Source organism: Gigantopelta aegis, chromosome 3 (assembly GCF_016097555.1).
Source record: "Gigantopelta aegis isolate Gae_Host chromosome 3, Gae_host_genome, whole genome shotgun sequence".
Taxonomy (NCBI): Eukaryota; Metazoa; Mollusca; class Gastropoda; order Neomphalida; family Peltospiridae; genus Gigantopelta; species Gigantopelta aegis.
This window is the reverse complement of record NC_054701.1, coordinates 46178108-46204105: the sequence shown is the minus strand read 5'-3', so window position 1 is coordinate 46204105 and position 25998 is coordinate 46178108. Positions and strand designations below refer to the sequence as shown.

Below are 25998 nucleotides of genomic sequence, written 5' to 3'. Positions count from 1 at the left end.
CTTGCGACTAAATTAATGACTGATATCTAGCAATCTAAAAATCAGCTATACGAATAAAATCCAAGAACAGGTTTATACGGAATGTCTTAGACGTAAACAAGAAAAACAATTACCCTACAAACAGGTCTGTTGAGAACATTTGTATACATACTGTACGAAGTGTGTAATAACCCTTTTTTTTGTGTCTATATCCATTCAAGGTTCAAGCACGCTGTCCTTGGCACATACATCGGCTCTATTTCTACCGTCTCTTTGGAACAGAGTAATTGGTTTGTTAGTCGTTACTGAGAGAAAGATCGGTGTAATGGAGCTAAAACATGTATGTGTTATTTTTCAATTTAATCTGTATGCAAGTGTTTATTTGTTCAAATGTCATTGTTGACGTAATGATGCGTTCTCGCTGTGATTCTTAATGGGACAGACCCTAGTGTTTAAACACTAAGGCATATTTTTCATATAGACTCGTAAAAATTAACACTAAGTTTGGTTAATTTACAAACCTGTAACGAATTTGGATACAACAGAGTGAAACAAGAGTCTGTGACGTTGAAATACCCTCAAAAATAGACTAAAACGCGACTCTGTAACCGTTACTTCTCAGACGCACGTGCGTTTTTAAAAATATGAAAAAAAAGCATTTTGTGGTATTAGAAACACCAGGATGACCAGAAACACTTCAGCTGTACGGAAATGGATAATCTAAACAATAAAATATAAGTAAAGTTTGATTTCAGTGATCATAAACAGCTCTAATAGTGAAACAATATGCATTAGTGTTTAAAAGCTAGGGTCTGTCCCTTTAATAACGATTTATGTAAAGATTGTAAGGCGTTAACATTTTTATTTTTTATTTATTTTTCTGCTTATATTTAATTAGGTTTAAGCCGGCTTCATTGTTCAGTTTTACCTGATTTTTACTAAAAATGTTAATGGTTACGTTACTACCATTGAGAGAGAGAGAGAGAGAGAGAGAGAGAGAGAGAGAGAGAGAGAGAGAGAGAGAGAGAGAGAGAGAGAGAGAAAAGCGGGAGGAAAACAGTAGAGATGGATAAGGAAAGAGAAGGTGTGTGTGTGTAAGAGAGAGAGAGAGAGAGAGAGAGAGAGAGAGAGAGAGAGAGAGAGAGAGAGAGAGAGAGAGAGAGAGAGAGAAATAAAGCGGGAGGAAAACAGTAGAGATGGATAAGGAAAGAGAAGGTGTGTGTGTGTAAGAGAGAGAGAGACAGAGAGATAGAGAGAGAGAGAGAGAGAGAGAGAGAGAGAGAGAGAGAGAGAGAGAGAGAGAGAGAGAGAGAGAGAGAGAGAGAGAGAGAAAAGCGGGAGGAAAACAGTAGAGATGGATAAGGAAAGAGAAGGTGTGTGTGTGTAAGAGAGAGAGAGAGAGAGAGAGAGAGAGAGAGAGAGAGAGAGAGAGAGAGAGAGGGAGGGAGGGGAGGGTGGAAGAGACACAAAAAGAGAAACGTAAGAACGTGAGAACAAGAAGAACAAGAAGAACAAGAAGAAGAAACATAGTTCAACAGGGAAGTCAACGCCCACTACACTTCCCTCTGACGAACCACTGTAACTACCAACTATTTCACTCCCTACTCAACTAGTCGAGATGTATGCACAGGATACGTCCTTGTAAATACGGAAATAAATTAAAATGAAACGAACGTTATTTGTGGTAACACGAGACTTCATTAGTACTATAATTACACGCATATAAAAGCATACAGACAACAGCAACAACCCCGCGTAGATAGATTTCACGTGGCTAACCCCAACTAAGTCTGTTTAATCGAATAATTGTAAACCAATTCGACATGCACTAATGTATTTACTAGCAAATTCCATTTGCATTTTCTGAAGGAATTTCCTGCAAACCATGCCAGTAAACAGCCAGAAACCATGTGTATGCATGTTCACCCGCGGATAGTTTATTTTATGTATCCATTTATATTCCGGTTTGTTTCCACAAATTTCTAATCTGAAATAAGAAACATCACGGGCCAAATGTATAAAGCCTGTTTCTTTCTTGCATGCGTGTAACAACATACATTTACTATATTTAGATGTCTGTGTTTACAAAAAAACAAAAACAAAACACGCTTTGCAAATTCGGCCCCATATATTTGCAATAAGACTACCAGGCACAATTTTGAAGCAATATGTTGATGTAGGAAACAAAATCATGCACGAAATGTTTTTTTTCTTCAAAAATCAGTGCACAGACTTTCAGATGTGTTGTGCGTGTCCTAAATTAAGCTTTTTTTTCTTTTTAATTGATGTTCTTATTTTATTTTATTTCGGTGCTTCTGTCCTACTGAAGTTCAAGTATGCTATCTGGGCTGCCTATTCAGAGATGCATGATTAAAGGGACATACCCTAGTTTTTAAACACTAACGCATATTTTTTTTTACTATTATAACCGTTTTTGATCACTTAAATCATATTTTACTTACATTTTAATTTCCGTACATTCGAAGTGTTTTTGGTCATCCTGGTGTTTTTAATATCACAAAATGCATTTCTCATATTTTAAAAACGCACGTGCGTCTGAGAAGTAACAGTTATGGAGTCGAGTTTTAGTCTATTTGTAGAGGGTATTTCACCATTTCAAAGTCACAGACTCATGTTTCACTCAATTGTAACTTTATCCAAATGTGTTACAGGTTTGTAGATTAACTAAATTTAGTGTTAATTTTCACGGGTTGAAACTAGGGTACGCCCCTTTAACGGTAAATACAATGACAGGAAGAGGTCGGTGTGTTGATGTCCACATCCACATCCCAGTCCTTGTCTCTCCAACAGCGACATGTGCTTGTCTCTTGTGGCTATCTGTGCCACACACCTGCCATTTCCCACCAGCTTTTAGCTGTGGGCTTAGTCTGACCACTTTGAGGAGCGTTCAGTAGTTACTTCTGGCATTGTTAAGAGGCACTTGTAACCGTCTACTATGCACCCCTACTACCGGCGGTCGTTAGTGCCGTGGATCAGACTAGCTTTATTAGCGGCAGAGGACGAGGATGCCAGGTGGGTGCAGTGAAATACACAGAGACTGCACCCGTGGAGGAAGTTGAGACAGGTAGGTGATGGTGTGGACAGCTCAGAAGACAGAGTCGGAAGAAACTGACAGAAAGGGTCGAAACAATGAAATCGTGGGAGAAATTGGAAAGTGTTGTTGTTTTTTTTTTTGTTTTTTTATATTAAGATAATGAGAATGATAGGCAGAGGGTGATATATGAGAAAGATGAATGAATGTGTGAGCCAGCTTTGACGGGATTTGAACCACTGTCGTCAGCTTGATTGTCCAGCAGCTTATCCACTAGACTACAGAGCTCATTTCTAATACTAATAAATTAATATATATTTTAATTTAATGTTAATTTGTCGCACTATAATCTAGAGGTTGAAATCAGTAGTAGCATATATATATATATAGATATATATTATATATATATATATATATATATATATGATACAATAAAAAGCATATTCTTTTTACCATAAAAGTGAAGACTGTTGATTTTATTAACAAATGTCCTTAATTTGTTTAATTTTGACAGCATTTTCAGATTATATGGCAATATGTATTTTAAAGATATATATATTACTTATAAATATGTGACGTTTGAAATTCGTTTAACAAGAATAACCTTATGGATATATTTCGTTTCGCCTTCGCAAAATGCAAAACTAATGATTAATTTTTCATCCTGGTCTAGATCGACGGTTTGTTTGTTTGTGTGTTTCTTTCATTGATTCAATGACTTTACATAAACACATCCGGTTTGTGGCGATATATTTTGCACCACTTTACTCTTGTAAACAGACAGTGTTTGTAACAATACAGTCCAGATAGTATCGGCGAGATAAAACCAAAAAATGGCTTGAAAAAGAACTGCAAGGTTAAGATTATTTCACTATGTACAAATAAAAATGTATCGCTCCGGAAACACCGGTCATGGTAGTAAACCGGAAGTGTGGCAATGAGGAAGCACTAGCGGAGGAAATTGAGGTGGAAGATGAAGCGAAACCGGAAGTTGCGATACCGAAGATTACATTAAAGAACAGAGAAGTGGGATTTACAACAGCTTTCTCGACAGACCGACTCTTAGATCATAAAGTAAGTCAACGATGTCAGGGCAGACCCAGAACATTAGTGGGTAAGTTAAAAAAAACCGTTTGGTTTTGTTTAACGACACCACTAGAGCACATCGATTTATTAATCATCGGCTATTGGGTGTCAAACATTTGGTAATTTGTTGACATATAATTAGTACATGTATTTAAATAATTAAAGTTTGTTTTGTTTAACGACACCATTAGAGAACATTGATTTATTAATCATTGGCTATTGGATGTCAAACATATGGTCATTTTGACACAGCCATAGAAAGGAAACCCGTTACATTTTCCCATTAGTAGTAAGGTATCTTTTGTATGCACCATCCCACAGACAGGATGGCACATACCACAGTCTTTGGTATACCGATCGTGGTGCACTGGCTGGAAAGAAAAATAGCCCAATGGGCCCACCGACAGGGATCGATCCCAAACCGACCGCGCATCAAGCGAACACTTTATCACTAGGCTACGTCTAGCCACATTAGTGAGTACGATACTGCTAACTTTGGGAATTTGATTTACCAGTACACGTATTCACATAACTAACGCCAGCAACAATTACTATTTTCATCAATGTCATCAGTTAATCTGTAATTGAGCAGGGATTCAATTAGCATAGTATTAACACCATAAATTTTTAAAGAACAGTTAAATACACTCATCAAATATACAAACAAACAAACAAACAAACAACAATTCCGCCGTCCAACTTTTAAAATAATAAAAATAAAATGTCAGTTTCATGACGGAAGAGAGGTAGCCATTGGCTCATCTCTGATATCTGGTATCAAGAGTTAAAGGTGCAGAATATCTGATGACGTTGTATTACGTCAGTCACAAGCTAACCGAGGCTCTCCTAACAGATGGACGGAAACGTTTGGCGGTTTATTTCTGATATCGCTCTGAACAAATCAAAGTACAGGAACATAACATGTCCCATCAAAGATTGTCTAGATTCCCTCAATGGCGCAGTGGTTGGGACGTCCGGATTAAATCTGGTAAGTACGGAGTTCGTGTCTCACTACCGGCTGTCAATTAAGATTGAATGTGCAACGAGTGGGATGATGCAAGACAACTGCAACGATATCCCTCTCTCTCTGTCTGCAGTCTGTCTGTCTCTCTCCCTCTCTCTCTCTCTCTCTCTCTCTCTCTCTCTCTCTCTCTCTCTTCTCTCTCTCTCTATCTATATATATATATATATATATATATCTCTGTCTGTCTGTCTGTCTGTCTGTCTGTCTGTCTCTCTCTCTCAACCAATGGTAAAGCGCTTGCTTGATGCGCTGTCGGTTTACGAACGATCCCCATCGGTGGCCTCATTGGGCTATTTCTCGTTCCATGCTAATCGAAAAGAGTAGCCCATGAAGTGGCGACAGCGGGTTTCCTCTCTCTATATATCTGTGTGGTCCTTAACCATATGTCTGACGCCATATAACCGTAAATAAAATGTGTTGAGTGCGTCGTTAAATACAACCTTATCTTCCTTCCTCTCTCTCTCTCTCTCTCTCTCTCTCTCTCTCTCTCTCTCTCTCTCTCTCTCTCTCTCAATCTGTCTCTGTCTATGTCTGTCTCCTCTATGTGGGCTTTCTTTGTCTTTCTGTCTGTCTGTCTGTCTGTCTGTCTGTCTGTCTGTCTGTCTGTCTCTCTCTCTCTCTCTCTCTCTCTCTCTCTCTCTCTCTCTCTCAATCTGTCTCTGTCTATGCCTGTCTCTGTCTTTCTTTCTTTCTGTCTGTCTGTCTGTCTGTCTGTCTGTCTGTCTGTCTGTCTGTCTGTCTGTCTGTCTGTCTCTCTCTCTCTCTCTCTCTCTCTCTCTCTCTCTCTCTCTCTCTCTCTCTCTCTCTCTCTCTATCTCTCTCTCTCTCTAACTGACCACTGACATTCGTCCTAGATAAACAGACGAAATAGCTATGCTATGGGTGTCCCAAGGTGACTGTGCTTGAACATATATGGATTTAGACAAGAAAATAAATTAACAATAACATATAATTGAGTCGGAAATCAACGAATGAATGAGAACGGACGGAAGAATGGACCATATAATGAATGAAAAAGAAGGAATATAAGAAATAAAGAATAAATGAAAGTAAGAAATTTGAAAAAAGAAAATGCAGTAAAAGTAAATAAAAGGAAGAAAAACCCCCAAACATTTTATTTTTTTAAATTAAAAAATCACAAACATTTTATTTTTTTAAATTAAAAAAATCACAAACACAAAGTTACCTTTTCGTTTTGGTAGGCGGTTACGGCGATGAATTCAGTCTCTTTAAAGACGTATGTTCGGAAGGCGCTGTACGGCAACTTGAGGATGTCGTTGGCTCGGACGAGGTGAAAACGAGGCTGATATTTATGCATGGAGTTGAGAATGGTCTGAAAGAAGCCCAGTCCAGTCTGAATGAAATGAATGAGTCTCATGGATCACACATACAAAAACACAGAATCAGTTATCGTTAGATCACACATACAAAAAAACCCACATAATCAATGATCGTCATGGATCACACAGAAAAACACATAATCAATTATCGTCATGGATCACACAGAAAAACACATAATCAATGATTTTCATGGATCACACAGAAAAACACATAATCAATGATCGTCATGGATCACACAGAAAAACACATAATCATTGATTTTCATGGATCACACATAAAAACACATTTCTTTTAATATGCATCAACATATTTTAAAACAGTATACCAACCATAGCAAATTAATGTCAATACACACAACAATTATAAATAGATATGAACAGCGTGGCGGGTTTAGGTTAAATTCCATTGCTGTTGTATATTAAAATATAAAGTTACTATAATATATATATATATATATATATGTGTGTGTGTGTGTGTGTGGTGTGTGTGTGTGTGTGTGTGTGTGTGTGTGTGTGTGTTTTTGTGGTTTTATTATCTTTACTTATTTAATTTTAACGTATCATTGTAAAATTACTTTGCCTATCAAAATTAAAACAAATTTCCGAAAAAAATTGACAATAATATTCATCAATCTACTCTCAGTAATACTCCAAAATAATACTACTAAAACTAATAAAAAGTTAGTAGCAGAAACAGCAACTTTTATTACGATTATGAAGCTGTCTTTAACATATTCCTCCGCTATCTTGATTTATTACTTTAGATAATCATTAACAATTTACAGTTATATTTTATATTAGTAAAAAAAATTTAATATGCTACTTAAAATTATCAACAATCTAAACCTAACATTAGACTTATAAAGTCATATTACCAATATTATTATATTTTCATACTAAACATACGGCCATTTTGGTCAGCCATTTTGAATGTTTTTCAATGCAATATCTGACAGTATTACAAACAATTTTCATGAACATTCAGTTCATGAAAATTGTCATTCAGACCTCATAAACATTAGTTTTGACACCAAGATCACATTTTTAAATGCTGTAAAGTTGAAGATATAAACATTTTAATGATGGAATGGCGGCCAATTTAAAAAGAAAACAAAAACAGGCGCCATCTAGTTCGCACCAACCAGAGTTTCCACCATAGTGATAATTGTTATATTTCCGGTTCATGTTACTTCAAAAACTAAAGCTCTAGCTTCTGCTACAGGACTATCTGTGGGTTGTGAATACTGAATAATATTTTCTCTTACATGGATTTGATTATTTCTTTGTTACTTTTGCCATTTAACACAGAGTTCAAAACATGTTTTCTCTCTAAGCTTTTAACATGTCCGTTTCATTACATTGATAACATTTGCATAGATTTCTTTTGCAATTGGTCTTCTAATACAGTGAAACCTGTCTAAACCGGACCCTGAACATAACGAAATCCTGTCAAAACCCGCCAAATTTCATGGTTCCGAATTTTCTCTTATTTAAACCACGTATTAAAAACCTGATAAAACCGGAACCTGTCCATTTCGGAAACCGGACTGGGTTTTTTGTTCAGAAATTTAAAATCCTTAATCAGTTAACCTGAACAAACCGGCGTAGAGTACACGAATGAAGAGTCAACTTAACGTAAACACGACTACCAAAAAACAATGTTGACCGGAATATGTGCCGTGCAGCGTCTAGTGTTACGTCACGGGTCACCGTTTTCTGCGGTCTCAGCCCAGCTTAGCAGACATCAGAGTATATGCCAATCGCAGCGAATATTCCTGGTTATTTCCACATACTGTTCTTCGTACAGATAACCTAAATCCCTTCCCCCTTCCACCCCACCTGCGCCCCAGCCCCCAGCGCGTGCGGATACTTTCACTCTTATCAGCGGAGGATCCGGTATCCGGATATTGTTGCATGTCTTTGCGGCGAGTACTTAGATTGTGGCGATATGCTAATATCTCTACGACCAAAGACAGTAATCTTGCGAAGGGGCTTCTCGTCGTGGTATTTTCAGCACGCCTGTCATAACGCAAGTGCCAGGCCGTCACTTGAAGATTTCTATCTCAACATCCATCATATCCACCAATCTCTCTCCCTGTAACATTCGCTAAAAGATGCGCGGAATAAAGAGTCATCAACTCTCGAGATAAAACGCGCTCGTCTATCGGGCTTTTATTCCGCCGGGCTGCCCATGGTCTCAAACCCTGGACGACAGTTCTCAATCCCTCATCATCCATTGTTCATTAGCCGGCCATCGAGATATTTAAACTCTCCAATTTGCATAGTAACGGGTTTCGACAATCTTTTACACTTGTTTGCCTCGGCTGTCTAAATTCATATTCATAAAACCCAGCGTGAATGAATTATCGCCACGCGCAACTCATGAATCGAGACTAATTTGCGATTGGACAATCAACAGAAAGTATTGTCTTTACTACTAGTTATAGAAGTATAGACCTTCACGGCGCGACAAATGTTGTATTATGTTTACGGCTAAAAAGCAAATGGACTTCTGGATAGGGTAAAAAAAATGGAATACGGGTTTGAAACTGTATCAAAAGGACAATTTTAATTTAATTTTAATTTTAAGTTCGAAGAGGCATTTTAACAGAAATACTAGTAGTTGACAGAAGAAAAGACAAAAAGTTAAAACAACAACAAACAAATTCCCCCCCCCCCCCCCCCCCCCCCCCCCCCCCCCCACACCACCACCACCACCAAAAGAAAGAAAGAAAAAAAGAGAAAGAAAACGTATCCATGTTATTCAGTGTGTTAAAGTTCCGTTTTCACCTAAAGAGTGTTATCTGCAATGGTTAATATCGTAATAAAAAGTTATGAATTGAAATTGTTCAGAAGACACTATTATTTATTTGGACGGGACGTAGCCTAGTGGTAAAGCGTTCGCTTGATGCGCGGTCGGTCTATGACCGATCCCCATCGGTGGACCCACTGGGCTATTTCTCGTTCCAGCCAGTGCTCCACAACTGGTGTAACAAAATCTGTGGTATGTACTATCCTGTCTGTGGGATGGTGCACATAGTGCATATAAAATATTCCTTGCTGCTAATCGAAAAGAGTAGCCCATGAAGTGGCGACAGCGGGTTTCCTCTCTCAATATCTGTGTGGTCCTTAACCATATGCCTGACGCCATATAACCGTAAATAAAATGTGTTGAGTGCGTCATTAAATAAAACCTTTTTCTTCTATTATTTCTTTTTCATGGTATTATAAAATTGTAAAACATAGTGTTTTAGTATGTTGACTTTATATGTGCATGTCTCGTCTGCCGACTGTGGACTACACAGAAAGATCATCAACAGAGATACCCATTTTTCTTCGTCGTTTTTTCCCCCCCTTTCTGTCTACACAATCCCTCATCCTTTTTGGCGCCACACTTGCCCAAGTTAATTTTATCATCGAGAATAAAGTAGTGTAGTTGATTAAGAAAATTTTGACGCAATTAGAAGGCAGATGCCAACAAAGTCACACTATGCCGAGAGTTTCCAACGAGACTTGCCGCCATCTTATCTCTAGAACTCATCAAAGGAAATATCTCCGCCGGAAAAAAAAAAATAGTGTTCTCTCGACACCAGATCTATCATACGATATACGGAGTTCCTTGGTGCGGCTGTTTGGTCGGGCACGGAGTTCAGTTCACTAAATTTGAATGAATTATTTCTCTTAATGTGTGTGACACGAGGTTAACACACCGCTATTTAAAATGATGCGCGGCAAATTGTGGGAATACAGAATTGGGCAATTGCGCTGAAAGATAACATTAGCAACGATTATTCTCGTAAATTTTATAATTACTTTGGAAGACCTCTCGCCAGCGGGTTTATGTTAAAATTATATTTAAAAAAAGAAAAAAAAGAAAGATTTTGCCCAATCTGTTAATTTATCAAATGTCGGAAGAAGTGAATGAGGTTTTACGTCTTGGTTATTATTTTAATTTAAAGATTTTGTGAATTATCGAAACAACTTGTAATATAATAAGTGAAAATCAAATATATTTTTTTTTTTGTTTCTGTTATAAAACTGATTTCAACTCTGTCAAATAATTTTTAATTTATTCATATACATTGTAAATATTTGTTTGTATATAATGTTTATCAAACACTTTTCTTTTACTTTGTAATGTGTAATATACAAACATGAGTGCATATGCCGTAGACAAGAGTATACATACTATAATGTTAAATTGAAATACAAAATAAGGAGACTACAAGTTTGTAACCATTTAAAAGAATAATGGATATGAAGTAAAATCTATAACAATTTTCAAAATATAAAACATTAAATCAATAAATATATCCGTGATTCCTCTTGGGGTCCACCTATTTAAAATTTTGTTTGACGATTGAACAAAAAACATTATCCCGCCTTCATGTAAAATTCTTTAATCTCAATGGTTGTTTGCCGTTGGACAAATCCCTTATCCCCCTGTGGGCGGAGCCAAATTCTCTTATACCCCATCTGTAATTTCCAACAGTTTCCAGCCGCCCCAGTTAATGCTAAAGCAATAATTAGATTATAAATAACATTGATAATCAATCAAGTATACATAATTAATTTTATTTTTACTATAAAATACACTATTTCAATACTTTTAAAAGCTGCAATGTTGAACTCTGCCACCTAATTACGGTCGTGGTGTTATTGTATTAATGCGCGATTAGCAACAGTTGTTGTTTTTTGGGTTTTTTTTAATATTTAATTTTTTTTACTACATACATTTCTGATAAAAAAATTAATTATTATATTTTTTGTTGTTGATTATTAATATCTGTTTGAGACAATTTCGTATTACAAACATTTGTTAAAAACTCGTTTATCGATAGAACTATTTTTCGTCACTGGCAAGTGGTTTCGTTCGCGTCCGCGTGGTACGGCTCCGTTAATAAATTGGTTGAGCCGAAAATATATTATATTAATAATTTATATAGGATAGTAATGTTGATAAGTTTCTTTAAGGGCGCAGCCAAACTTTTTTAACCCCAATTTCCCCCTTTTTATACTTTTGACGTTAATTTTCAAAATTTCCCCTATTTGTTAGGTTATCCCTGTCCCGAGTCAGACTCCCGATCCTATCGGAGGCCGGACTCGGGATAGGCGTGTTCGAAACCTTAGTGGTATATGGACACGTTAAACAAGTTACTAAGCTAATAAATTGTTAACAATTATTGTCTGGCGTTATTTTGATTATTTGGCTATATGGTTTAACATGTCGGCAAGATAAATTCGTTGTAGAAGCATCTCTCGAGGTATATGGCTTTTTATGTACCCTCTGTGTGCTCTTTTACCCCCTCGCCTTCGGCTCGGGGTAAAAGAACACACAGAGGATACATAAAAAGCCATATACCCCTCGTGATGCTTCTACAACTTATATTGTTATAGGCCTATAGTAAATATATAAGTATAGACTAAAATCCACATTGTGCTTATACAAAGATGATTAAGATATCCATTGATATATACAAATGCTCCTCATATTTCTGACAAGACAATATAAGTATATATACAGAGGGCCGTAGCTAGGATGTTTTGTTGGGGGGGGGGGGGGGGGGGGGGCAACTGAGTAGTTAATAGTCTAAAACTCTTTAAACGGTTAAGAAGAGAATTTTTTTAACTTGCTATAATTGTTTCCTGATTTTTTTCGCCCCCCCCCCCCCCCCCCCCCCCCCCCCCCCCCCCGCTAGCTACGGCCATGGTATAATAAGGATATTTTAATAATAAACAAGTTGCATTGGCGGAACATATCTCACAATGGCAACAAATTGAAATTCCTTTAAATGTACATGCAATATGTCATTATACAAATGTGAATTTCACCCCCAACCCCTCAGCTTAAATGTTATTTTCCTATTTCTTTAGGTGAAAATATTTCCAACGATTGATGAAACACAGTTAAATACCAACATACTAATATATTGTACACATGATACTACATACTAGAACATATCAGTTACACAAAATTTTAATTGAGGATATTTATTTTAAATAGCCGTATTAAGCAATTAAGGATTGTCTGTATTTCGTTTACGTTCATCGGGGTATGAACAAAAACAAATCATCCGCAAACTGTGTGAATCGGCGAAGCCGTTCTCACATAAGTTTGCGGATGATTTTTGTTGTTGTTGTTGTTGTTGTTGTTGTTCATACCCAGATGAACGTAAAAGAAATAATAGACAATACTTATACTTAAATATGAATCATACAGGCTAATAATAACACTAAAACATCATACTTTATTTTGTATTATTTGTATCCATAAACAATAACGCTCAATAAGACAACTTTCCCATATAAAATGACGTCATCAGATATGACGTTCCCTGATGACGTAATTTTCACGTTCATCGAAAAATGAACAAACTCCCGTTGCTACGTCTGAACCAATGGGATGACGTTAAACATTAAACAGAGTTGTGTAGATGTGCTTTTTTATTTTCTAAATGTATTAATACTAATACGTATATATTAGCATCTCTTTCTCTTAATATCTCTTTCATATTAAAAAAAAGAAAGAAAAAAGTTTTGATTCCTTCTCACAGAAATGTAAATTTCATGGTTATCCGCTTTCAAACAAAGATTTGTATATTTCAGTTATTCATTTCATTCAGTGTGAAAGGTGACAAAAAACCACTTATGCACCTTTCAAAGCGAATCGACAACTTCCGTCAAAAGCCCTTGAGCTACTCAGACATGGCGGCCTGAACGGGAAGCTATCGAAACAGTCTTCGAGAGATTTAATACATATAAATTGGTCGGGCGGGCTGACGAATTAAGTAAAAAGTACGCAAGAGTGCCGAAAGAGCAACAAAGTATGTCCAAGAACGCAAAGATGAATTCCTAACATGTAAGTGCTGTCGGGAATAACGGTAAATAAAGGCAAAGAGAGAGATAGGTATATTTCAAAAATACCTTGCCTGTCTTCGACAGAACTCTCTGGCGAAGTCAGAGGTTGTGTCCAACATAGGCGTGCTTGAACAGTTCTCTGATGGAGGAGTGGCAAATATTACCGACATCCACCCACAAAATTACTTACTGTTTTTATGCAGAATGATTTTGTTTTGTTTTGTTGGGTGGTTTTGTTGGGTTTTTGGGGTTTCTTTTTTATGGGTGGGTGGGCTGTGGGTTTTTTAATGGGTGTTTGTTTTGTGTGTGTGTGTGTGTGTGTGTGTGTGTGTGTGTGTGTGTGTGTGTGTGTGTGTGTGTGTGTGTGTGTTTGTTGGGTTTTTTTGTTGTTGCTTGGGTTTGTTTGGTTTTGTTGTTGTTTTTATTAAAATGTGTCATACTATAGCTATTGGTCATCTGTTAAAATTTACTTCGACAAAACGTATTCAGAAATAGTTTGATTTTTAATATGCTAGAGACAAACAGACAGACAGAGAGACAGACAGACAGACAGAGACAGAGAGACAGTCAAGAGATTAACTAATGATCTGGGGGTATTGTTGAAATAATTTCGTTTTCGTTTTCCTCAAATATTGTACTTCGAATTTAATAATAATTCATTTCTCTGCTTCAAAAACAACAAGAAAAAAACCCCGGCCTCTACGGTATCTTTGACTATCACTTTGCGAAAAGGTATACGCACGAATTCCCCCATCCATTTCAGGTATAAGATCGAATTCTTACAATGGGTCTTATTTATTATTGAACACGTGATATCGGAGAAAAGAAACGAAGAAGGCGATAACCTACCATTTAAGTGTTAAACCCCGAGCCTGGAGAATGCCTGCTGAATTATTCACGGCGCTTGTCCACGATTCCAAATGCCAGGTAGCGTTTTAGAAACTTATCAGATTACTGGAATTTGCTAAAAATCCATTTATAATTCCATACATTATTTGTGTTATAGCTCCGATATCCATTCCAGTGCAAAAATAGTGCCAACCAGCACTCAGATTCTGCGATGAGACAAAAACTTATGATTCCCATGATTCTGTTAGCCAGTATTATTGTAGGCTAATTGCATAAGGGTAGGGTAGGGTAGGGAAGGGGTAGGGCAGGGTAGGACAGGACAGGACAGGGCAGGGCAGGGCAGGGCAGGGCAGGGCAGGGCAGGGCAGGGCAGGGCAGGGCAGGGCAGGGCAGGGCAGGGCAGGACAGGGCAGGACAGGGCAGGGCAGGGCAGGGCAGGGTTTGGAAAGAACAAGCAAAAATACCACAAAACGAAACAAAACAACAGATGTCGTAGTAGTAGCAGCAGAAGCAGCAGCACTAGCAGCACTACTACTACTACTACTACTACTACTACTACTACTAGTAGTAGTAGTAGTAGTAGTAGTAGTAGTAGTAGTAATAGTAGTAGTAGTAGTAATCGTAGTAGTAGTATTAGTAATAACAATAATAGAAGTGTTTAGGTGTAATAGTAGCATCAACAGTAGCAATAGCGCTAGTAGCAGAAGTAGCAGAAGCAGCAGTAACAGTAGCAACAGCATTAGCAGTGACGCTAACTTTGGCAGTGACGCTAACTTTGGCAGTGACACTAACTTTGGCAATGACACTAACTTTGGCAGTGACGTTTACTTTGGCAGTGACATTGGCACTGGCATTGTCAGTCGTACTGGCAGTGACAGTGGCAGCGGCGTCGGCAGTAATAGTACCAATATCAGTAGAGGCAGCACTAGCAGCAGCAGCAGCAGTAGTACTAGCCATGGAAGTAGATGGGGGGGGGGGGGGGGGGGGACAAAAAAGGAAAGGAGAATAGGATTAGGAGGAGCAAACCAAAGCAGGAGATGTATAAGAAAACCCACCTACAGGGATCATTTGCCAATTATTACGACAGTTTGTATTATTCAGACATTAAACTTTATAAAGACACAAAACTAGTACTTACAAATCCGTGCTTGTCAGATATATTGTTGGTCAGCTTCAGCTTGTGGAAGGACACGAGTTTCTGCATCCACTGTTCTCCCGTGCTGGGGGAGTCAGGGTGGATGTACATCCTCTTGGGCATCTCTGGATCCGCCTTGCCGGCAACCATCCACTTGCTGTTGTGGAACTTGTACCTGCAGTCGTCCACGGCGACAACGTCCATCAACAGGATGTACTTGGCTTTCTTGTCGAGTCCCGACACCTTCACTTTGAACGGTGGGAACATTCTCCTGCGGAAAAAAAACAAAGATGCAGCTTAATGAAGTGACCTTCATGTCGATCCCCGCCAGTAGGCCTATTGGGCTATTTCTCGCTCCAGCCTGTGCACCACGACTGGTACATCAAAGGCCGTGGTATGTGCTGTCCTTTCTATGGGATGGTGCATATAAAAGATCCCTGGCTACTAATGGAAAACAATGTAGCGGGTTTCCTCTCTAAGACTATATGTTAAAATTACCAAATGTTTGACATCCAATAGGCGATGATTAATTAATCAATGTGGTCTAGTGGTGTCGTTAAACAAAACAAACAAACGTTTCTGTTCATGTCATTTAGCTACCTAGGCTAAATGTTCTAAGCAATTTATTTTTTTATTGTTTATTAAAAATAAAACTACATTTTGTTGTTTTGTGTTTTAAAAATATAATTTTTGGGAGGATGGGGTTTGTGGTTATAAGAGCTTTAAAATGTACTTTTGTTTTAGTCCGATATTTGTAAAGAAAAGAAAACTATCAAACGGTGAATACTAAGCGCATAAGACTGTATCACAGACATATTCCCAAACCAGTCAAACATGTAAAACAAAATACTAAAATTATTCTTTCACTCAAAGACAAAGGTCAAGATATATTTCGATAAAGGCATACATGTTTAAAGGGTATAACGTCTGTTCTTGGCAAATGAGATTACAAACCAAATATGCTCTTTTAACACTCTGGATAGCTATGTCATACATATTCATAAAAGTGACGAAATCTACAGATCTACTGACAAGGTCGATTGTCAGATCACCTATTATGTCGCGGGGATTATTTTCTGTTGGCACATAGACACTGAGTTTTCTCTCCGTCGTATCCTTCAGCTTGAGAGCAATTACTACAGCTGATAATCTCAGAAGCATTAATCTATATATTACAATATGTCGGGGTCGTTATTCACATATATAAGACAAGAATACAGAACTATAGTCCTTGCCACAGTGAACACCTTTTTTCGTGCCACAAGTTATTTATTTCTAAGCCGATCGTTTTCTAAATTTCACACAAAAATAGGTGGGTTTGTTTTTTTGTTATATCTAAAATACTTCTTCTTTTTTTTTACTAAAATTATTTTTAAAAACCCAAAAACAAAACCCCACAATTGGTACATACTTTAGACTTGATAATTTTGGGAGACTTATAACACTATGCCTTGTGGTTCATTGCTTCATTTTAACATAAATACTAGCTGTAACTAAACCCGTATTTATCACGGGGAAGTTAAAGCTTATATGGGCTGTGGTGACCTTACACCCCCTCCCCCTTAAAAAACAACAACCCCCCCCCCCCCACACACACACCAACACAAAAACACACAAAAAAACCGACTGCCGTGTATATAGCTAGCCCTCATTAGCCGATACTATATACACGGTTGCCTTGTACATAGCCACTTCAATGTCAAGTGACAAAGATGAAGGCTTCCATCGGCGTTGAATTTATGGAATTAATATTGTACCCAAAATTTAGCACGACGTGTGTTTTATGATAGTTGAATGGATCTGGGACCAGAAAGATCCTTGCAAAGTGGGGTATCTGGTTGTCGGCAGTGCAAATCAAAAGAGAAGAAGCGGTCAGAACGATAGGTAGCTATTAAAACGACCTTGAAAATTATATTATAGATTTCGAATTTAAATTCAGTTTAAAGGTTCAAGTTCGCTGTCCTCGACATACATTTCAATTGTGTCCGTTGCAGTATGTACCGCACGACTATTATATCAAACGTGTTGTATGTGCTATCCTGCCTGTGGAAAATTCCATATAAAACATACCTTACTACTAAGGCCAAATAAAAAAAAGAGTTGGTGATCGTCCCCGCCCGTACCTGAAAAACGCGCCCGCCCTTGAATTTATTTTATTTTTTATTTTGTTAAAAACTGTTAAAAATGCGTCGAGATATCAGCAATTCAACTTTCGTAAGCACCGTAACGGGTTAAACCAGCACCAGGTCCATCTGGCGGCCAGTGAAGGAACTACAGCATTCAGGCGCATGCGCTGTTGGCTGCTACTCTGGCAAACAAAATGGTCTCCAGGGTTTTGGCTGCTACTCTGGCAAACAAAATGGTCTCTAAAGTTTTTCACAGAAAAAATAAAATAAAAACCTCCCCCCCCCCCCCCCCCCCCCACACACACCCCCTGATTTGTGTGATCAAAAGGACGATAACCAACTCTGTTTGTTTATTTGGCCTAATGGGAAAATGTAGCGAGTTTCCTCTGAAGACATGTCAAAATTATTCAGTACCTCTTGTAGTTAAACAAAGGTCATTTGTCACCATTTCCGATCAAATTCAATTCAGTTTGTAAAACATATTTTGTGTATATTAAATAAGCTGTGAAAAAAAAGCCTTTAAAATCACATCTCTGGCATTGCTGTCTTCTGCTGACGACCGGCCTCGATTGCGTCGTGATTAAGCCATCGGACATAAAGCTGGTAGGTACAGAGTTCGCAGCTCGGTACCGGCTCCCCACCCAGAGCGAGTTTTAACGACTCAATGGGTAGGTGTAAGACCACTACACCCTCTTCTCTCTCACTAACAACTAACCCACTGTCCTGGATAGACAGCCCAGATAGCTGAGGTGTGTGCCCAGGACAGCGTGCTTGAACCTTAATAGGATAGAAACACGAAAATAAAGTTGAACTGAACTTCTGGTGACGCATGGAGTCTTCCATCAAGTCGTTTAGCTGGTGAATTATGAGCAGACGACAATTGGAGGTCTTTGTTCGGGACAAAGGGCAAATGTTTACAGAGCGAGAGTTGGTTGTGGGTCGCACTTTACAATTAGTCGCCAGGCCTGGGTTCTTATTGGTTTTTCCTTTGTTACAAACTGTCGGGAAAACATTTCCGTGTGCCCGAGAAAACGAGAACTAAACTAAGTCGCACACTGTACAGTGTTATTGTCACAACGGTGATATATTTGTTTGGTTTCATTTTTGTTTCGATTTTGATATAATTTAAAAATGAATATTTTATTTAATTATTAAGATTGATAAGCAAATATATATATATACAGTGAAACTCCCATAAACCGGACACCCTTGGCACCAAGTCAAATATCCGGTTTTAAGGGGTATCCGGTTTAAAGAGGTTATCTTTTGTACTAATATTTATAAAAGGACCTTGAAAAACGTCCGGTTTACAGAGGGTCTGGTTTTGAGAGGTTTCACTGTACATACATATATTAAAAGTAGGGAAATATTGAGAATACGCAAGAAAAAGGGAACAGATAAAACGGATAAATATGATGATAAAATAACCAACCCACAACATTGATATTAATGACATTAATAAATGTTCCACCCTTGATCCAGACAAATCCTAGATCTTAAGAACCCAGTTACAATAATATTTATTTCTGTTCATATTTAAATTGCAAGAATATATAACTGTCGTGATATGTATGTATTATGGAGAAGGCCTAGTAATTTGTATAACTTGTACCTAATCTATTTGTACTTTAAAAAGCAATAAAATATATTTCAATCAATCAAAACAGTTATAGATATACAAAATAATAACAATGCAACAAGAACAACATTAGATCATCATCATCATCACCATCACCATCATCATCATCATCATAATAAACACCATGATCATCACCACTATCATCACCATCATCATCACAATCATCATCATCATCATCACAATCATCATCATCACCATCATTATTATCATGTCATCATCAATATATCATCATCATCATATAATAATAATAATCATCACCACCATCATTATCATCATATCATCACCAACATCATTATCATCATATCATCTCCATCATCATATCATCATCATTATCATCATCATTAACAACATCATCATCAACAATAACAACAACAACCGTGACAGGTATCTCGCGACCCATTAGCATTGACATTAGTTTTTGATCTCACAGATATATATTTCTAATTTGCATAAATACAATTTTAATTAAAACTTGTATCACCATACCTTTTGGTGTTAAGACACTATTTTAACATACCACTAGGTCAAAAAAAGAAAAAGAAAAAAAAAGAAAAGGCTACGGAAACACTGGTCTACAGAATAATACGAAAAGCTTGGATGCGGCGGCGTCGCGACAAAGACACATATTGACCAAGGTGAAGCTGAAGCTTGCTGTCGCCACCGTTGACGTCTCAATGCTACAAGCAGGACTCAAAGAGGACTCAAAACCGCGATATAGATTTATCTCAGAATGGCGCCACGCATAAAGCTGCGTGTTGGTTTCCATCGCAAACTGACGTAACGTGGAATTTACTTGTTTATTTTCACTGGACAGAATTTTATTCAGTTTTGTTTTATTCTCATCTTTTTTTCTCAACTTTAAAAAAAAAAAAAATTAAAACAGTTTTATCTTTTACGTTTTCACTTCTCGTTTTGCGCGTCAGCAAACAAGTCGGCTATTAAATTATGTGTTAATGAGGTGGGTTTTAATATTACTTAAATATTATAAATTAATATCATTCCACATTCAGTTTTTTTTTTATTCATCTGCGTTTATTGCTAAGGTTTGCAGCTAAAGCGAATCGTCCATTTTCTTGAACGAATTTGAGCGCTATGTTCTGGGCCGAACCCAACCTAAAATAAAAGGGGTGGTAGTACAACAAGGTAACAGAGGGTCTTCTCCAAGTAGTCGAAATGGGCATTTTTAAATTTAAAAAATGAAATTCCCTCGTGAATCCCTTCTCGCTAGGTACGGCCCTGGGGCACATTTCACTAAACATCGTAAGTTTACGTCTGCTACTAGCGGTTGTACCGGTCGTGCGTTTACACGTGTTTGGCATCTATTTCACACACACACAATTACATCATTACGGAAGCTGGAGTATTTTAAAGGGACATTCCTGAGTTTGCTGCATTGTAAGATGTTTCCGAAAAATAAAATATTTCTACAATTAAACTTATATATTAAATATATTTTCTTGTTTAGAATATCAGTGTCTGTATATTCAATGTGTTTCTGGTCGTCTTAATATTTGTAAGAAGCCCAAACTGGATTTTGTCTTCAAATAATGTCGTACGTACGAAAAAAAAATATTTTAGGAAATAAAATGAAATTTAACCTAGTAAGTCACTAATAATTTATGCAGAAAAATATATTTCATATGTAATTACAATCGTTAAAAGTCTCTGTTAGTCGATAACATCTTAAAAATTGCAGCAAACTTAGAAATGTCCCTTTAAGACATTTCCCAGTTCAACAAGTGCTCCACGACTGGTATGTCAAAGGCTGTGGTATAGTATGCCATGTGTGTGGCAAACTGGCAATAAACATTCCCTTGTTTAATCTCACTGACCCCTTTCTTTCCTATCGTTTGATTTCCATCCCATTTGTTCTCGATTTGACAGCTACTTCCATCTTTCAGCTTTTTGTGTGTGTGTGTGTCCACCTCCACATTCCAGTCCTTGTCTCTAACCATTTTACTAATTATCTTATTGCTAATCAGCAGAAGGTTTCTTCTCTAACTCTCAAAACAGAAAACAGAATAAGCACTGCGCTGCGGAACCATAAAACAAACATTCTTTATCAAGCATTTAATTTATTTCACCATTTAAATTTAAAATAAATAAATATTAACACACATACTGACGACATTGTTGTTTACTTAAAACATTCGCAAACTCGCCCCTGTGACTTTTAACACGACACTTCATTCATTTCAACTCATTTTCGTGCTTATATCCAATTAAGGTTCAAACACACTGTCCTGGGCACACACATCAGCTATCTGGGCTGTCTGTCCAGAACAGTGGGTTAGTTGCTAGTTGGTTAGTGAGAGAGAGAGAGAGAGAGAGAGAGAGAGAGAGAGAGAGAGAGAGAGAGAGAGAGAGAGAGAGAGAGAGAGAGAGAGGGGGGGGGGGGTGTAGTGGCCTTACACCTACCAATTGATCCCATTGATCCCTTAATAACTCGCTCTGCAATGGAGCCGGTACCGGGCTGCAAACCCTGTACCTACCAGCCTGTAGTCTCATGGCTTAACCACTACGCCACCGAGGCCGGTCGCGACACTTCAGTACGATTCCCACCCAATCTCCGCAGCAATTTATGACGTGCAATAAACACGAAATGAAGGTACAATAAACACGAACAAAAGTGGAACGCATTTAAAAAGTTCTTGCTGCACGTTTATCTTTTAAAGAGGTGCAAAATATGAAGAAGAAGAAAAAAGACATATTGGAAAATAAACCTCGCTGCAGGTAAGCCAGACACTTTGATGTTGAAATTATGGTTTACAGCGGGATTCGATGACATTAAAAACAGAAAGAATTCACGTGTGTTATTGAGAGCCTGAACACAAAGTACTCCTACTGTTTGAGTGCGCCGAATTGACATTAAAACACTCCATAAAACCTCCCTACCTGTAAATGTTTTATTAAAAAAAAGAAGAAAAAAAAAGGAACATTTCGATTTTAAAAACGATGTTGTGGGTCCGCATTTCATAAAAGGCGGTGTTAAAACGTCCGTATTAAATTTATTTATTGATGTCATATCTTTTAAGCTCCTTTGTTAAAACTGAAAGAATCAATATGGTTAAAAGAACAGTTCTACGCTTGGTGAAACTCGTTTCATATATAAACGGAAATTTATATTACACTAATATACTAAAAATAAATACTGCACTAGTAATTGCTATGGGCGAGATGTAGCTTAGTAGGTAGAGTGCTCGCCTGGGGTGTTTTGGTCGCAGGATCGAACCTCCTTGGTGGATCTATTATTTGATTGAGCTTCTCCCCGTCCAACCAGTTCACACACGCACGCACACACACACACACACACACACACACACACACACACACACACACGACTGGTATATCAAAGTCGTGGTATCTGGTTTCATTTATGTGGGAAAGTTCATTTAAATGATCCTTGCTGCTTATGTAAAAAAAAAAAAAAAAATGTAACGGGTTTCTTTTGAAGGCTACGAGTTAAAATGTTCGACATTTCAATAGCTAATGGTTAACAAATCAAAGTGCTCTAGAGGTGTCGTTAAACAAAACAAAGTTTAACAGTAATCGCTACGTTACCTAACACCAAATTAACATCCAACAAACAAAGAACAATAAACAAATAAAAACCATTAGCATTTTTAAAAAAGGGAGACAATTCTCTCCTGTTTTTCACGTACGTAATCGCTATCGTGAAAAGTCGGCGAACGCGAAAATAATTCGACTGGTTTACATACTTCTCAGCTATCAGACAGACTGGCACAATTAGAACGAATTCCTGTGAAGCAATTAAGAGAAAGAAAGAGAGGGTGAAAACGAACGCGAGATACAAATACATAAATAAATAAATAAAAAAAGAAGAGGGAGAGAAAAAAAAAAACCCGAAGCGTAACTAGCGCAGAAAGTGAAACTGTTCCTACGAGCAGGGACAATAATTATTCCGCTGTAGGTGGCGTAACGCCAGGCTGATGTAGCTGTTGATAACCCACTGCGACAGCCGGTGACGCCAGGCCCAGTTTGAGCGCGTCTGACGTCGTCTACGTCGTGTCCTGACACACAGCCGGGCTTTGATGTACGGCTATTTTTATAATGCGGGATTTGTGGCTAATCTGCTCGCTGCTCCTGGACCATAAACCTCAGAGGCACATGTATGTTCTAAGTGCTTCACTTTTGATTGATGGCGGCCGATGATTCCACTAATGGACGAAGACCAGACTCGCATACGTCATCGTGGTGTGAGCGGGACGCTGTTTAAAGCTGGGGGCGAGACGTAACCCACTGGTAAAGGGCTCGCTTGATGCGCGGTCGGTTTGGGATCGATTCCCGTCAGTGGACCCATTGAGCTATTTCTCGCTTCAGCCAGTGGACCACAACTGGTGTAACAAAGGCCGTGGTATGTACTATCCTGTCTGTGGGATGGTGATATAAAAGATTCATTGCTGCTAATCGAAAAGAGTAGTCCATGAAGTGGCGACAGCGGGTTTCCTCCCTCGATATCTGCGTGGTCCTTAACCATATGTCTGACGTCATATAACCGTACATAAAATGTGTTGAGTGCGTCGTTAAATAAAACATTTCCTTCCTTGTTAAAGCTCGTTTGTGTGCCGCTGCTTTCCCCCGAGAAGCGGGAACTCACTCCTAGGACTGATCCTCCTCAAGTGAATCCGTAAAATTACTCCCAGTTCCAACCAAAAAATATAGTTTTATTGAGCACACACCATATTTCGTATTAACCGTCCCATGTTCCCTCTACTCAGAAATAAAAAATATTGTTTTGTTAACGATACTTTAGAGCACATTGATTTTTTAATCATCGGCTATTGGATGTCAAACATTTGGTAATTTTGACATATTGTCTTAGAGAGGAAACCTGCTACATTTTTCCATTACTAGCAAGGGATAACACTTTCCACGACCTTTGGTATACCAGTCGTAGTACACTGGCTGGGACCTTCAACGAGAAATAGCACAATGGGTCCACCGACGGGGATCGATCCCAAACCGACCGCGCATCAAGCGAGCGCTGTACCACTGGATTACGCCCCGCCTTTAAAAAAAGGGGGGAATTCTAAATCAAGTAGCTGGAGACGTTCATGTATTATTACGCTTATTATATTATTGTTTTCTTGAACTGGCTAGATCAAAGTATAACTGAGTGGTTACCTGATATGTGATAGGTCGTAAGATCAATTCCATTCGGTGGATCCCTACATTCTATCAAGTCCAAACGCTTTTTGCATGGCCACATCCATTTCGTTCAGTCATATCCAACCTGGATCTCGTCTCTAGTATAATTAGTGGCTTGACCCAGATCAGATTTTCCAACCAATGCTCCACGACTGGCTTATAATAAAAAAAAGGCTATGCTGTCCTGATTGTTTGAAAGTCCATAACATGATGCTTTGTTGCTAAGTGGTAGTATGAGTAACCGACTTGGCGGGTTTCCTCTCTCAGAGGGGCGCGACGTAGCTCAGTGGTACAGCGCTCGCCTGATGCGCGATCGATCTAGGATCGATTCCCGTCGGTAGGCCCATTGGGCTATTTCTCGTCCCTGCCAGTGCTCCACAACTGGTGTAACAAAGGCCGTGGTATGTACTATCCTGTCTGTGGGATGGTGCATATAAAAGATTCCTTGTTGCTAATCGAAAAGAGTAGCCCATGAAGTGGAGACAGCGCGTTTCCTCTCTCAATATCTGTGTGTGGTCCTTAACCATAATATGTCCGACGCCATATAACCGTAAATAAAATGTGTTTAGTGCGTCGTTAAATAAAACATTTCCTCCCTTTCTTCCTCTCTCAAACTAATGCATTAGCAACTGCCCTAGGCAGAAAACTCGACTGCATGCCCAAGACACCATGCTTTAACCTTAGATGAAAGTACGAAAATAATTTTATCGTGGAGGTTATCGTGATGAAAGTTTTAACGTCCGACATTCCAACATGTATGTCTGATTGTAGCATAATAAAGAATAACACTTCAGTTTTATTTGCAAAATATACTTTACACATGATGCACGCAAACACATGCACATACAGACATATAAATAGATAGAGAGAGAGAGAGAGAGGGAGAGAGATAGAGAGGGAGAGAGATAGAGAGAGAGAGAGAGGGGGGGGGGGGGAGGGGTTGAGGAAATATACATACAAAAACATGCACATGGCACTAAGTACTTTGTCATTTACATCACAATCAAAACTGTCTTATTGAAATTGATTATTGTTTTCTCTACTAGTGACAATGCACAGGCACCGTCCGTCCGTGTGTGTGTGTGTGTGTGTGTGTGTGTGTGTGCGTATGCATGTGCGTGTGTTCCTATATGTGCGTGCGGGCGTGTGTGTGCTTATGTGTCTTTGAATGTGTGTGTGTGTGCATGTGTGCGCGCGCGATTGTGTGTGTGTGTGTGCTTTTGTGTGTGTGTGTGTGTGCGTGCGTGCGCGCGTCTCTCTCTCTCTCTCTCTCTCTCTCTCTCTCTCTCTCTCTCTCTCTCTCTCTCTCTCTCTCTCTCTCTCTCTCTGTGTGTGTGTAACTTTTGTATTTGTACTAGTTTCGAGTCCACGATTGGTTTAAGCTTTAAAATGCCAAGCTGCAGAGTTTTCATATTTTAAATAAAAACATTTGTTCTTTCTATCTGTATTTAAATATATGTACTTAACAGAAAAATACCATGTTTCTGTAGGGAAATATATTACATGCTCTAGTATTGTTGTAATTGTTTAAGCAACACTATTAAAAGATAATAGTTTTTTGGGTTTTTTTTTTTTTGTTGGGGGGGGGGGGGGGTCTAAATCAAATATTGCTAATATGGTTTAAAGCATTCATATATTTGAATATACATAATATGACATATCATGTGATATTGAAATTGTATCAGTTTTATTTAGTTATTATAACAACGCTTGATTACGTATTATAAAGAATAAATTCGAA

General features: G+C 38.2%; 1 protein-coding gene across 1 annotated transcript in view; it reads right to left on the bottom strand.

Annotated features, from left to right (window-relative positions):
* Positions 1 to 25998, bottom strand: part of LOC121390555 (optomotor-blind protein-like) — a 53004-nt gene that overhangs the window by 8410 nt on the left and 18596 nt on the right. The window contains exons 2-3 of the mRNA XM_041522400.1: positions 15327 to 15594; positions 6328 to 6495 (exon numbers count right to left, since the gene is read on the bottom strand). Of these exons, the coding sequence (XP_041378334.1) occupies positions 6328 to 6495; positions 15327 to 15594 (436 nt within the window). The remainder of the gene's footprint in view (positions 1 to 6327; positions 6496 to 15326; positions 15595 to 25998) is intronic.